This window comes from Amia ocellicauda, chromosome 3, assembly GCF_036373705.1.
Source record: "Amia ocellicauda isolate fAmiCal2 chromosome 3, fAmiCal2.hap1, whole genome shotgun sequence".
Lineage (NCBI taxonomy): Eukaryota > Metazoa > Chordata > Actinopteri > Amiiformes > Amiidae > Amia > Amia ocellicauda.
In genome coordinates this window covers 32,167,958-32,182,760 of record NC_089852.1, presented here as the reverse complement: position 1 = coordinate 32,182,760, position 14,803 = coordinate 32,167,958, and the positions used below count along the sequence as shown (strand labels likewise).

At 44.3% G+C, this 14,803-nt stretch overlaps 1 protein-coding gene across 1 annotated transcript; it reads left to right on the top strand.

Moving 5' to 3' along the window:
* Positions 1-13,456: 13,456 nt before the first annotated feature.
* On the top strand, positions 13,457-14,389 carry LOC136746542 (olfactory receptor 4K14-like). Its single transcript, XM_066699114.1, has one exon. The coding sequence runs from the start codon at positions 13,457-13,459 to the stop codon at positions 14,387-14,389; it is 933 nt and encodes a 310-aa protein (XP_066555211.1).
* The last annotated feature ends 414 nt before the right edge of the window (positions 14,390-14,803 follow it).

Below are 14,803 nucleotides of genomic sequence, written 5' to 3'. Positions count from 1 at the left end.
ACTCAAAGATGGAATGGTATAATATCATGTCAGATGTTAAAATAAATGTTAATTTTACAATTAATCTCAGTGTTTCATCAAATGAATTTGATTAAAGTAACCTTTAATTTGTAAAGTAGTTGAGTTAAAATTAAAATTAATTATGTTACATTTAAAAAAAGCATTAGCATATCCAAGATGAGGACGCATGAGTTTATCCATACTTATTTTTTATTACGTTATTACTTAGTGTATAGCTATTGTAACAACATTAAATAGAAAAATAAGACTAATTTCAATGTGATCTTTGTAGTATTTCACCAGGGACACCTCTGAAATGCTTTCAATCTTATAATTTTGTTTTAAATAGGGCTGTGCCAGTGACTTTTACTCCATTTACAAATTAAGAATTTACCACAGAGCCCAATATTACCAGCGAGGGCGGGGGAGGGTCTTGGAGGGGTGGCTTGGGGGGCAAGGGGCAATTTTCGGGGGGTTGCAGTGGCTGGGGTGGAGGGGGGACGTTGTTCCGAAATTCTTTAAGAACTTCAAATTCACTTTACAAATTGTTTTATTGTTCAAACAGTAGAACTACAGAACACAAAATAAAAGTACTATTAACAAATAGACACAAACAGAATAAAATAAAGATTTAAAAGGAGGATGTGCAAATTACTCCATTGCAAATTATTTTAAGTGTTTTAAAGTTGGTGACTTAAAATCCTGAGTTTCAAATGAGCCATTTAAATTAGGCTTTTTTTTTTTAATGTGCTTTCAGTTATAGAAGTGTTTGGGAGTTACCCAAGTCAGACACAGCACAGGTGAGAGAGAGAGAGCTATTTTGTTGTGTTTTTACTTTCAGAATGTCTTAGCATTCCTAATCTTGTTTTTAGATTTGCCTTAATTGAAGTAAATCGTATTCCTAGTTTGCCTTAATTGTAGTTAATTCAGTCCAGATGTTGTGTGGTTAGACTAGATTGAAGGAAAGGTAACCTAGTCTGGGAATCTGGAGGTTTAGTCAGTGAGTCACAGCTTGTGTGAGAAGCTGAACACAAAGTTATTTAAGCTGTGCTGTTTCTTGGTAACAAAACAAAATGGTCAAGCAGTTGAATTAGGGGAACAAAAACAAGAAACAGTGTTTAGGGCACCAACAACTTACTAAATTTAGAAGCATGTGGCCCCTACAGTGTCAGGTTTGCAGAATGATTGCCTCCCTGGATTAACTCATCCAAGAAGATTTCATTTGTGAACGTTGTCGGCATGTTGAATTCCTAGAGATCAAGGTCTGTGATCCGGTCCGGGGCTCAGCTTGTTGATCTGTGCTGTATTAGTGATATAGAAGAATTAGTTAATCAGCCCATGAGAGAGATGGTCTGCACACCAAAACCTAGGAGAGTTTAGACCTTAGAGCAGGAAAGTGTAGAGAACTGCTGGGAGAACTTAGTAGAGAACGCATAACCCTTAGAGACATGCCAAGAGCTAGAAATGCCCAACATGTTCCAACTGCTGGACACCAAGTTGGACAGTGACAGTTCTGAGGGTGACGGGAGGGCAGTTGAGCACCAGAGCACCATGGTGCCCACTCCCCCCAGAACAGGGAGGTAGTTATAGTAGGAGAATCAATTCGCACCGTGTGTTCTAGTGATATGGAGACCCGCATGGTATCTTGCCTGCCTGGTGCTCAGGTTGCAGATCTCCCTAAACTAGTGGATGGGCTACTGGCCAAAGCTGGGGGGAATCCACTGGTCATGGTCCACATTGGAACCAATGACATAGGAGAAGGTAGGGCAGAGGTTCTGCAAGACAAAGTTAGGAATTAAACTAAAGAGCAGAACCTCCACGGTAGTTTTCTCTGAAATACATCTGGTACCACGTGCATGGCCAGGGAGACAGGCAGAGATTAGAAAGTTTAACATCTTGTTGTAGGAAAGAGTGTTTTAGATTTATGGAGCATTGGTCTTTCTTCTGGGATAGATGGAACCTGTACAGACCAGACGATCTACATCTAAACAGAAGGGGGCTAATGCATTGGGAAAGCATATGTGCAGAGTAATTGAGAATCTTTTAAACTAGGGACCGGGGGGGGGCAGGGAGTTCTGACAATGGGAGATGTTCCACTAAGGAAAGAAAACCAAGGGAAACTGCTAGTAGGAAAGTCCTGAAATGTCTGTACCTAAATGCCAGGAACAAGATGTTAGACCTAGAAGCCACAGTGCTGGCAGGTGACTATGATGTTGTAGGAGTGACAGAAACATGGCTTACAGCAAATGATGGGGATGAATACAAGTTGAAAGGATACACACAGTTTTGGAGAGACAGGCAAAACTGAAGAGGTGGTGGGGTAGCATTATATGTCAGAAATGACATTGAGGCAGAAGAACTCAAAATAGATCCTAGTAATGAAACAGAATCTTTGTGTGTCAAACTTTTGAATAAAAGATCTGGAGGATTAGTGGTAGGAGTGTGTTACAGACCACCCAACTCAGATATTCAGAAAGATGTTGCATTGTACAGTGTAATCAGGACTGCATGTAGCAAGGATGTGGCTGTTATCATGGGGGATTTCAATTTCCCAAACATAGACTGGGAAAGCCCATTTGGGACTACAGAAGCAGAAATAGAAGTTGTTGAGGTAAATGACTGCTTTCTAACTCAATTTGTCAGGGAACCAAGCAGAGAGAGCGCATGCATTGACTTGATCTGGATAGGACACTTAAGAAAGTCATCATGGTCATTTGGTATCCATTAATAACTAAGTTATCCAAGGATACTATCCAGTCTATTTTTAAATGTTCCCACATTTTCAGATTCAACCACATTGCTGGGGAGTTTGTTCAGATTGTGACGACTCTGTGTGAAGAAGTGTCTCCTGTTTTCCGTCTTGAAGGGCAGTGTCCCTGCATAAATATGTGCTTGTGAATGTGCAGACGATCTTTAAAGCTGCGGACCCCAATAGCTGTATTTTTATTTTGGTAACTGCAACCAAAGGTCCGTTATTTTGCTGGACTTCAGTGCCTGTTCCACAGACATGTAAATCTTAAACTTTATCTACTGGATCTGTCACTACGCTGCACATTTTTGTTTCATTTTTGCATTACATGATTGGATTTTTTTTTTTTTAGAATAAAAATCTTTTGTTGCTTTTTCGCCTCAAGAAACTTTAGAAGAAGCATCGCGGGCACAGCAGACACGTTTCGCGGGCACAAAAATGCCACCGGGCATGACTTTGCGGACCACTGCCCTACATCCTCTCGAGCCTAAACTAAACACACATAAACAGGTCCCTATCTACACATGTAACTATTGAAAACACAAACTAGATGAACAGCAAACAAGCCAGTCCCTAATCCAATGTCGTAGTAATGCTCAAAGCCAAAGTCCCCTACTATAATCAATCTGAGGAGTAATGCTTGTAACTCCAGGACGTTGATATGGAGGGCCTGTGCTGGCTCCGTCCACCTGCCTCGGACTCCACATCCATCGCAGACTGCTCCCCAACCCTGCTTGGAGGCGTCTGTCTTCATAACTGCTCGGTGGTAGACTGGCCCCAGGGGTACACTGAGGGTCAAATTGTGAGGGCTCTGCCACCAACGGAATGCCTTCCAGCACGTCAGATTGACTGTGACTCGGCATACATAATCGCATAAGACTCGAACCACCGCTGCAGCGTCCTCATTCGGAGGAGGCCGAGGGGAAGGGTCTGTGATGCTACCGCTAGAAGGCCCAGCAGCCTCTTGCAAGGGGACACCCTGATGCAAGCTCTCAGTCATTAGAGAGAGAGAGACATGCGTGTATAGAGACAACTCTTACTGACGCCAGCGCATAATTGAAGACATGGAGCCCCTGGCAACACAAGGGGCCGAACACAACGTCCATGCACTTGGAAAAAGTGTGGGGCTAGTGACAGGCTGAAGGGGGGAACAGCAAACTCGAACGCTCGGCCCTCTTAGGCAAAGCGGAGGAACTTCCCGTGCACCTGCGCAATAGGGATGTGAAAGTAAGCAACTTTCAGATCCACTGAAATGAACCAGTCACCGGGCCTGACAGCCTAGGACATGGTTCGCAGGCTGAGCGTGCTGAAGTGCATCACCCTGAGGTGGCGCTTCAGGTGTCTCCAATCCAAGATGGGGCAGAAACCGCCACTTTCCGTGGGAACTAGGAAGTGTGGGAATGAGAATCCCCCATGCTGCCACAGTGGGGGCGCTTCGCAAATTGCTCGCTTCTCCAGGAGCGCGGCGATCTTGACGCAAAGTGCCACACACTGCCACGGGTGCCTCACTCACGGCCACACCACGTCTCAGAAAGGGTGTGGACGGGCCTGCAACTACGCTGTTATAGTTTGGAGTTGCTGGGAGGTGTACGGGTGGGCCAGAGACCGCTGGAATATCACAGGGTCGAGGCGCAGTAGGGGGAGGGGGCGGAGGTCCGCCAGCCTTTCTCTTGATGCATGTCATGCCGGACTACCGGGGGTCACGATGTAAGGCCTGGCTGCCATGTGGGGCGCCTGCCTGCTGGTTCGAAGATCAGCAGGGGGGGGATTGCTGCATGGGCTGCTGCCTGGGAGCCAAGGTCGAGAGACCTTGAGCTCCTGAAGGCTGCCTGCGAGGCAGGGCCGAGGGTGTAACCGGATAGACCGTGGCTTGCTGCAAGGACTTTTCCCTCTCCTGGGTAGTGCTCGTCAGCATCTCCTCCATGGAGGGGCCAAAAGTAAAGCCCGGTGATATGGGCGCATCTAGGAGGTGGGTCCTGTTCGTGACAGGCACTCGTCTTGCTTGTGACAGCCAGAGCTGGTGGCGTGCCAGTTGCCTTTGCGTCGTGATGCATCACATTGACCAGCAGGTCGGCCGCCACTGCTATCTCTCTGATAGGGGGTGGGACCTGTGATGCAGTGACTGGGTCCGGGACCTCTGCCAACTGGGCCAGGTAAAGGGCCAGCAGGCTTTACCTGTGTGGCTCAGCTCTCCTGTAAAATTGCACTTCATGTCTAGTTTTCATAGTACAATTTGCTCTTACATTATGTAGCAACCTGGACAGACCTTGAAAGGACTTTTGTTCTATCTCTGTGTCTGTCTTGTGCATTTTCAAGTGTATATATTTCTGGGTTAAGCTCCCTCGCCTCACAGAAGTGTTATTCCTAGGGGGGGGTCGCAGCCTGAGACTGGTCATGCTGTGTGGGAGGGGGTGGATTCTAAGCTGCCTATCCAACTGTGGGTGGGATGTCATGGGGGTCAGAGGTCTTAGGTGAAGAAGAGGAAAAAACATCCGGGTTTAGAGAATGGCACGTGTGCTGGGTGTGTTAGTTTTATCTGCTTTTACTGTGCATAGGTTTTGTTCTTTTTGGCGTGGCCTCAGCCATAATAGGGGCAGCGGTTTGAATCCAATAAAAGCTCTTTCGTGTTGGAGCTAGTAGTGTTGTGTCCTTATGAACTAAAACACAGCAGTCATCACATTGGTGTCAGAATCGGGATAGAAAGAACTTTTGCCGTTGTTGAAGATGGAGATACAGCAAGAATTATGTGTTGTTGAAGATGCAGCGCATTTCGGTGAGTTTACACAGCGCTTAATAAAGAGGGATGACGGAAACAAGGAGAGGGAGAAAATTTGAGAAGAAACACAGAAGACGTGTGGCAGATGGAAAAAATATTGGAGGATCACAGAGGGGGAAGCACAGATCACAAAGGAGGATGGCAGCAACACTGACACCATTAACAAATAGTCAGAGGGGAGGAGAAGAGGAGGAAGTGGAAGCCTGTTTGCACACAGCTTTGAATTATACTGGTAAGGAAAGTTGTCAGGATTTTAAGAAACAATTTGAAACGGAAGCCAGAAATAATAACTGGACTGATAAGGAGAAATTAGTGCAATTAGTGCAGTAAAGTGTTTTACCAGCAAAAAAAACGCTATTGGAAATGCAGTATACTGATTACAAAACTGTAACTGAATACCTGGATAAATGTGAGTGCTTGGAGAATATCTTGGATAGGCCGCAGTAGGGAGAATGAAAATAATGTAAAAGAGTATCAAGGGGCTGAAGAGTGGGAGAGACCTGTCATTGTGAGTTCACTGAAGGCAGGATGTTATCATAGCCATTCTCCCTGGCAAGCATACAAGATCAGATTCCAGATGGTAGAGCGAATCAACAGATAGGGCCCACTGGAAACGGCAGAACAGATGGCAGCAGCCTTGGAGGGAGAGGTGCTGCATGCCCTCCTTGACCTCGGTGAGAAAGAATTGGCAGATTATCAGGCCATTGTTTCTGCCCTGGAGCGGCGTTATAGGAAGGTGGAGCCTGCCACAGGCTTACATGGCTTAGTCAGCTATTGGCCACACGTTTCTGACAACCTGAGGAAAAACTGGGGGTGTTTTCTGCTGACATACAATACCTGGGTAGGAAGGGCTAACCTCACTTTGCCCCAAAGGTTTAAGAAGACCAGGCCACTGAAGTTTTCCTCAGAGGCCTTACCCCAGCTGCTCTGTGCCACCAAGTTCGTCTCATTGCCTCGGTCTCCTTAGAGCTCGCACTGGCCCAGGCGGTGTGGTGCACCAGGCCACATACAATGCTTTTGCCCAGTGGAAGGAGCACCTGGCTCTACTTCCTCCCCCAAGCTGGGAAACGCCCCAGGGCCAGTGTAAATGGGACAGCACTGGCCCTACCTCCAGTCCCAAGGGCGCCGACCATCTCAACAGGCCCGACTGCACAATATTTGAATGCCAACGCTACGTCCTTTAGGCCCCCGGTGCTGGTAGGTCGGACCTCTGTCAGAGACTATTACCATGCTGTTATAAAGATTGCAGGAGTCCCATGCAAAGCCTTGATCGACACTGGGTCCACCATCACCCTAGTTCACCCTGATGTGCTACCAGAGGGGACACAGTTGGAACTCACAACTGTACATCTGAGCACAGTGATGGGAGTAGTGGCCTGATGATTGGGAAGGGGAGGTTTGCTATTGAGGTAGCAGGAAAGACTGTGTACCACCCTGTATGGGTTGCAGATGTGCGGGGGACTGTATCTTGGGACTGGACGTCCTCCGATTTGTCGCAATCTGGGACATTGAGTTTCAAAGGTTCTAAGTTGGATCTGTCCTCACCACGGAATCTCACCTTCCTGCCAGGGGGACAGGAGGTTGACTTTGTGCAGCTGAAGTTGATGGCCCCTGGACACACTAGGTCGTGAGGGGGAAACAAGGCCTCCCCTCGGACCCCTACCTCTCCTCTGTCTTGCCACAGTTCCACAGCCCCACCACCAGTGACACTGCCTGCTGCCTTGCCTCAACCAAAGCAGGCTAATCACACTGTTTGGAGAAGGGTTGCTCCCTCCTGACTTGTTGTCCCACTCCTGGCATGGCTTCCAGAACGCTCAAAAGAAGGTGGAGGGGTTTCTACAGACATGTCTTCATTTCCTCCCCTTTTCTCCCCTATCACTTCTCCCCAGCCTTCGTTCATTCCCTCAACAGAGGCAGCGGACCTGGTCATTGCTACCGTGACTGCACTGTGGCAGCGGAACTGTGAGGAGCTGAGCCTGGAGCAACATAAGCAATTGTGGAAGTTGCTCTTTCAGTTCCACCACAGTTTTCCCACATCACCCAGTGATGTAGGAAGGATGCATCTGGTGCAGCACAGGGGATGCCCGCCCAGTCAGGCAATGCCCGCGACACATAGCTCTTGCCTGCCGGGAAGCTACAGACTAGATACTAGAGGAGAAGAAGGCTGCTTGAGTTATTGAACCATCTGACAGCAAATGGACTTCACCTGTGGTCATGGTGCCAAAGAAGGGTGGCCAGTGGCGGTTCTGCATTGACTATCGTCTCCTAAACGCTGTGACCACAAAGGACTCGTATCCGCTTCCCTGCATTGATGAGTCACTAGACCTTGTGGCTGGGTTTATGTAGTTCTCATCCCTGGACTTCCACAGCGGGTACTGGCAGGTCACCCTTGCCCCCACAGTTCGCCCCAAGACTGCCTTCTCGACAGGTTGGGGGTTATGGCAGTTCAGAGTCATGCCATTTGGGGTCTGCAACATGCCTGTTACTTTCGAGAGACTAATGGAGAAGGTGCTGTGGGGGGTGTCCCCCACACATTGCCTTGTGTACCTGGATGACCTTCTCATTCATGGAGGCACATTCGATACAGCTTTGGCTTCACTACGAGAGGTGCTTTAGAGAGTTATAAATGCTGGGCTGAAGTTGCATCCAGAGAAGTGCCACCTAATGTGGAGGGAGGTGTCCTTCCTGGAACACAGGGTGAGTGCGCAGGGGATCATCTCGGAAGCAGATTAAATCGCTACAGTCAGAGACTGGCCCCCTTAAGTCAGCCCACGCCAGGTCCGGGCTTTCCTTCGTCTTGCCTCCTATTATCGAAGGTTTGTGCAGGGTTTTGCTACTCTTGCCGACCCCCTGCACAGCCTCCTATGGAAGGATGAGCCATTTCACTGGACAGCAGACAGACAGGAGGCATTTGATGCCCTGAAGAATGCTCTGTGCCAGGCCCCTGTGCTTGCTCCTCCTGACCCTGAGCTCCTGTTCATGCTTGATACAGATGTCAGTGATGAGGGGGTTGGGGTAGTGCTCATGCAACGGTCACCTGAGGGGGATAAAGTGGTGGCTTACTATAGCCGGTCTTTCAACAAGGCAGAATGGAATTACTGTGTCACCAGAAGGGAACTACTGGCTGTAGTGGACTCTGTACGCCACTTTAAATATTACTTATGCAGGCTGCCGGTCACCATCCGCACAGACCATGCTGCTCTACAGTGGCTGAAGACCTTCCATGAGCCGTAGGGACAAGTGGCCAGGTGGATTGAACAGCTATAGGCCTTCCAGTATAGTGTGGAGCACCGTGCTGGAACAAAACACCAAAATGTGGATGCCCTATCCTGTCATCCCTGTGCTCAAGAAGGCTATAAGTACTGTGACTACAGGGAGGTGAGGGATACTGGGGTGATTGGTCAGGAGGAAATGCAGTGTAGATTGTTAGGGCAATTGGATGTGGCTGATTGGAGGATGCACCAGGACCAAGACCCTGACCTGCACACCATTCTGCAGTGGCTAGAGGTGCAACAGAGACCAGCCTGGGAGGAAGTGGCCCCCATGTCACAAGAGATAAAAGGGCTTTGGGCTCAATGGCCAGGGTTGGCCCTTCGCGAGGGATTGCTGCAGAGGCGATGGGTGGAATCAGCATCAGGGGAGGCATGATGGCACGTGGTTGTCCCCAAGACACCGAGGGACAAAGTGCTAGCCATGCAGTATGGGGCTCCAGGCTTTGGCCATTTTGGGGTTGCAAAAACATTAGGGCGGCTCCGATAGACATTCTACTGGGGACAGTATGGTCGTGATGTTGAGGACCACTGTCGTCGCTGTGTCGATTGCGTTGCTCATAAGGGCCCCCAGGATTATTCCCACGTCCCGTTACAGCAGTGTGAGGTAGGGGCACCTATGGAGAGAGTTGCTGTGGACGTCCTGGGCCCCTTCCCATGCTCAGTCCGGGGCAACCGGTATGTCTTGGTCGCTCTGGACTGTTTTACTAAATGGCCACAATTGACACAGTCATTAATCAAAGGTGTCACTTTCACCTGTGTCAGACTGTCAGTCATCTGTTTCAATTAACACCATCAGAATCGAGGGATAATTCCTCTGGAGTATCTTCACAATTTTCACAGTCCATACATTGACAAAGTGGAGAGCATCAAATCTTTGACTTTAGGCATGAAAACCCGCCCGCTGGCATTATTTTTATTGCAGTACTTTACAAAAGTAAAAAGTAAAAGATGCAAATATCAAGTTTAATAAAAATAATATGTATAAACTGTTTTACGTTGTAAAATATAATGTTGCAATAATTGTGCTATAGCCCTATGTTAATCATACCCCCCCATCTCTCTCTCCCTCTCTCTCTCTCAAACACTTTCTGTTTCCTACCTGCATCTTTTTTATTTTAAGGTAATCAGGCAATATGCCATTCCTTTGTTAAATGGTAATATACCAGCAGGCGACTAGTTAAAATAAATGCATCTAATACAACAACAAAACTTGCATTGAGTGACCGCCCACAATAAATATTCACCTGGTGTGCTGCACATTACATTTACATGCTGTTTCATGTTGTAAGTATTCCTCCCAATATGTATTACTGGAATATAAGATCATGTAAACAGTTTCCCTTCACATTTACTGTGGACAGGCTGAGCTTTCATTAAATAAATTATCATATTCTGTGCAGAATGAGGACAGTCTGCGCGAGGTGAACGCACCCCCATATAAACAAGAGATGCATTAGAGTTAGCAATAAAAAGGGGTGAAATTAAAGAGTTGAAAACCAGACTACAACTGCCATGGATAACTGTAGGATTTAATAAAAGACTTTTGGAATTGCAGGACATTAAGAAATATTCTATCTAAATCAAATAGGTGACGAACATGTCAATTGGTGATGAATTGTCACTCGTGACGAATTGTCCCTGGTGAGGAAAAGCTCATGGTGGAAAGGAGCCCAGATGAAAAGACGACATCCCTATGATGACATCCACAGGTTACAGACCCCTGTGGTAAAAAACAATGTCAGCGCTCATTATGTTTTTCTTGCCTATTGTAAATAGTTTGGTGAAATGAAAGGATGCTGATCTCATAAGATACAGCCAAAATGTTGCAATGGACAAATTGTTTTAATTTATCATTACAGTTATTGTTTCGATTTTGCTTTACTTTCGATTGGCCTAGGACTTTAAACTAGAGTTTCCGTTTTATCTGGTATTGATATCAGAAGAAATAATAATTGCTGAATAAAGTCCTTTTATCTAGTGACCCCCCACACATACAACCCACAGCAGTCGAGTCTTCTGAAAACGAGACCGGGTTGATACCACAATACTTTACTAATACGAATTCAGATTAGCAGTGAGGTTGATCTGCATGAATTGGCCTTGAGGCTGTTTCGTTCAAATAGGATATATGTTTATTAAAAATATGAATAGACAACATGTATTTGCAAAGATAGGATAGAGACAAGCAGGGTGGATAATATTAAAAGAAAGATTGAGAGGAGATCTACCCACTACCTGGGTTTTGACTCGAGGCATACAACATGTAAAATAACAAACAAGTATTATGATTACGCTACCCGTTCCTACAATTTAGATCTCATACACAACTAGGTTTTATGTAATTGTGGTTTACCTAATTCTTGACTAGTACACGAAATATACTACCTATGTGGTTTACTGAAATTCAGTTATGCAGATGGGTGAAAGCGGGGAGGGCTAGCAGACTGTGTCGACTTGAGGACGGTTGCAAAGCTTTCAGGTTTTTGGTGGAGAATTTCTGGGTCTGGTTCCGTTCAGTCTTCCTTGATTTCATCTCCCTGGTTTCTTCTTCCAGGTTGTTCCACTCCACTCCCAATTGTGCCACTCCAAATTGCTAGTTTTAACTTTCTGTTTTTATACATTTTAGACAAAGAGATTCTAATCTCTTTCCTTCCAAACTTCTGATTGTTCAGGTTTGGGGTAATAAAATTGAAATTCGAATTGAAGCAGTCTTTGCCATTCCTCTCCCTTGATTCCTACAGAATGTGTATTGGGGGTGTGATGGCTTTGGGGAATGTGAAAATGGTTCAAATGTTACCTAGAGTTTCTAACTCTCTATATTGTCAAGTTTTAGTTCTATCAATTACATTTTCAAGTCCCTCAAGCATGACCTTACAGTTGATACCAAATAAGCCAGGTGTTCTTTCTCAGTAATGTTAAATATGAGTCTTCTTGGAATCCCAGGGGAGGGCTAGTCTGATGCCCATGTCAGTGGAGGATCAATTAGGATGTGTGAATACTTCTTTTACCAAATGTTAATGTTGCATTGTATGTGAAATATAAATTGTCCAATGATTGTTTTAGCTAATGGGCTTTCTTTTAAGACCAAACATGGCTTGAGCATGTTTTGGTTCTGAAGTGTCATTAACTTTAGTTTTAAGTCACCTTTTATTGTTTGTTATCAAACTGAGGAAGAAGCTGGGTAACACTTCTGTTAGCAGCATGTAGTTTGTATTTGGGTTTGTTGCCCTGGTCTATGGAATATATAAAGTACCTTGAATGTCTGTGTTTCACAAAATAAGTCTTCAATTGGAATGTGGTTCTAGTCTCTCTGGAGACGAGGCATGGCAGCCCATTTGTCAGTTGGGGGGTCCTTCCAGCATGGAAGTGTTATCTGTCGTACTTTGGTGATCACAGGCCTCTCGTAAAACACAGAGCTTCAAAGCAGTCTCCTTAAGTCCTTTAGCACAAGCCTAAATTTCTCAGTTAGGAAGGTATATGCATTTCATCATATATTTGCCAAAATAACGTCGTATGATTTGCATTATGAATCTTCTATAGCATGTCAGGTGAAAGTCAATCTTATTTGATTCAATGAAATCACCTTCATTGGCTCCAGTTTCTGTAGAATCTAGCATGACCAGCAGTCTTCATTAACATTGTATTTACATTCCACTTTAGCTAATGTCTGGTAAACTCCTTCAAATTCTGTCCATATCAGGGTGCTTTCAACTACTGCAGCGTTCTGCTTTAAGAGGCTGTATTCCTTCATTCACCACTCTGTTGACATGCAACATACACATATAATCAAACTGCTTCCAGCGTTTTCCTTTTTGTTTAGGAGAGTCACACTCGCCCACAGACACAGCCATCTTTGCTCTGATCTCGCCCCTCTACGTGAGATCTCAATCAATACAGCCCTCTGATTATCTAGAGCATGGGCGTAGTGATTCTACCTGTATGTTTCGAGCGTGAGAAGTCAATAAATATAGTTCAACATTTTAGTCAGAATTAAAAAAAAACTGGCAGAAATCACGCCTAGAACTTTGAGATTCACCATTAAATAGTATGTATAGAATATTTTACAACTGTTCATTTTGTGGACCCACAATGATGGGAACGAACCTAAACAATAGAGCGTACAGCCTATAGACTAAAAGGCATATTGTCTCCTACACAAACCTGACAGTACTGTACCTTAATTTCATACACACATTTTGTGGGAAATAAAAACCCGGCTTCTTTTCATCATCTTATTTGTAATGTTTTCACAATGGCTAATTAACCCAGTATTACAGAGCCGCAGTCTCAAAGGTCTGTTTTCAGGCTGCAAATCTCAGTAGCCTCCCTCCTGAAGGAGCTCTATATATAAAGCTTAACACTAAAGTGCAGATTAAGAAACATCGACTCATGGTCTCTCTGCAGCAACCCTTTCACAGATTAACGTCTGTGAGTATTTTCATCATTCATGTCAGTAATGAAGAAAATAAAAACAACAGGAAGACTGGAGTTAACTCTAACATTATGTTTCATTGCAGTGCTTGTTATTTTGTAACTGTATTATTGTTATTATATTTCCACTTAATTGATCTTCTACTGATGTATGGAGGGACTTATTGGTGCTCTTTGCTTCTTTAGGTACAGGGTTATTTGTATTTTCCTGAAACATCTCTTACTGCAATGCAAAACTCATCCAGTGTTACAGTCTTCACACTCCATGGATTAAATGAGACGGCATCTCATGAATACATCTATTTTGCTTTTACTCTTCTGGCTTACCTTTTGATATGGCTTTTCAATTTGACACTGATCATTACAATCATCATTGAGAAAACCCTCCATGAGCCTATGTACATCTTCCTCTGTAACCTGTGTGTCAATGGACTGTACGGAACTGCTGGTCTGTATCCTAAACTCCTGTCTGACTTCCTCTCTGACTCTCATGTGATCTCATACGCTGGATGTTTCCTTCAGATATTTGTAATCTACTCTTCTGTTGCATGTGAATTAACCATTTTAACATTGATGGCTTATGACAGGTATGTGGCAATATGCAAACCTTTACAGTACCACTCTATCATGACATCTCTAACTATGAGCAAGTTTCTGTTAATTTCTTGGATTCTTCCATTCTGTGAAACCACAATTCCAATATTGTTAACTATGAGACTGCCTCTGTGTAGATCTGATATTAACAAACTGTACTGTGATACCTGGTCAGTTATAAAACTATCTTGTGTAGACACAACTGTTAACAATGTCTATGTATATATTGCTTTATTATTTAATTTGTTTGCAACCCTTTTTATCATATATTCTTATACACACATTGTTAGGGCTTGTATAAAGTCTAGTGAAGAGAGGAGTAAATTCATGCAGACCTGTTTACCGCATTTGATATCTTTAATCAACTTTACCATTGCCATTCTTTTTGATGTATTGTACAGTCGATATGGGTCAATGAACATGCCACAGGCTCTTCGTAATTTCCTGGCAGTGGAATTTCTAGTCATCCCTCCTCTTTTAAATCCCCTCATATATGGCTTAAAATTGAGTCAGATTCGCAGGAGAGTTATGAGGATGTTCAGTAGAAAAGTACATATTCTGAAGTGAGAGACACTAAATATTAGCAACATCTGAATTTGTAAAACATACATTATTTTCATATCTTGGAATACATTCGTGTCCTTTTTACTTGACTTGTCATAACTTTTAATTTGCTCTCAGAAGTATATTTTATGGAATAAATGTATTTTACAACAATGTCATATAGGTGAAAAGATATGATATTGACATTAATTTTCAATACATTTAATTGCTATTGTATACAATAAATACAATAATAATGGAGTATTAGATCTTAATACAGTGTCTACAAAAAATATTTGAACACTGGATTTTCACCTGTATACATTTAGCTTTAGCTCACTGCTGTACTGCTAAATTATATTCTCACTGGTCTCATTCTTTACTGGTCACTTTCCCATCTCAGAATCCTGATCTGATAAATCTGGGTTTGTCCTAGAA

Coding starts and splice junctions, on each gene's coding strand:
- LOC136746542 (XM_066699114.1), top strand. CDS start 13,457: ATGCAAAACTCATCCAGTGTTACAGTCTTCACACTCCATGGATTAAAT.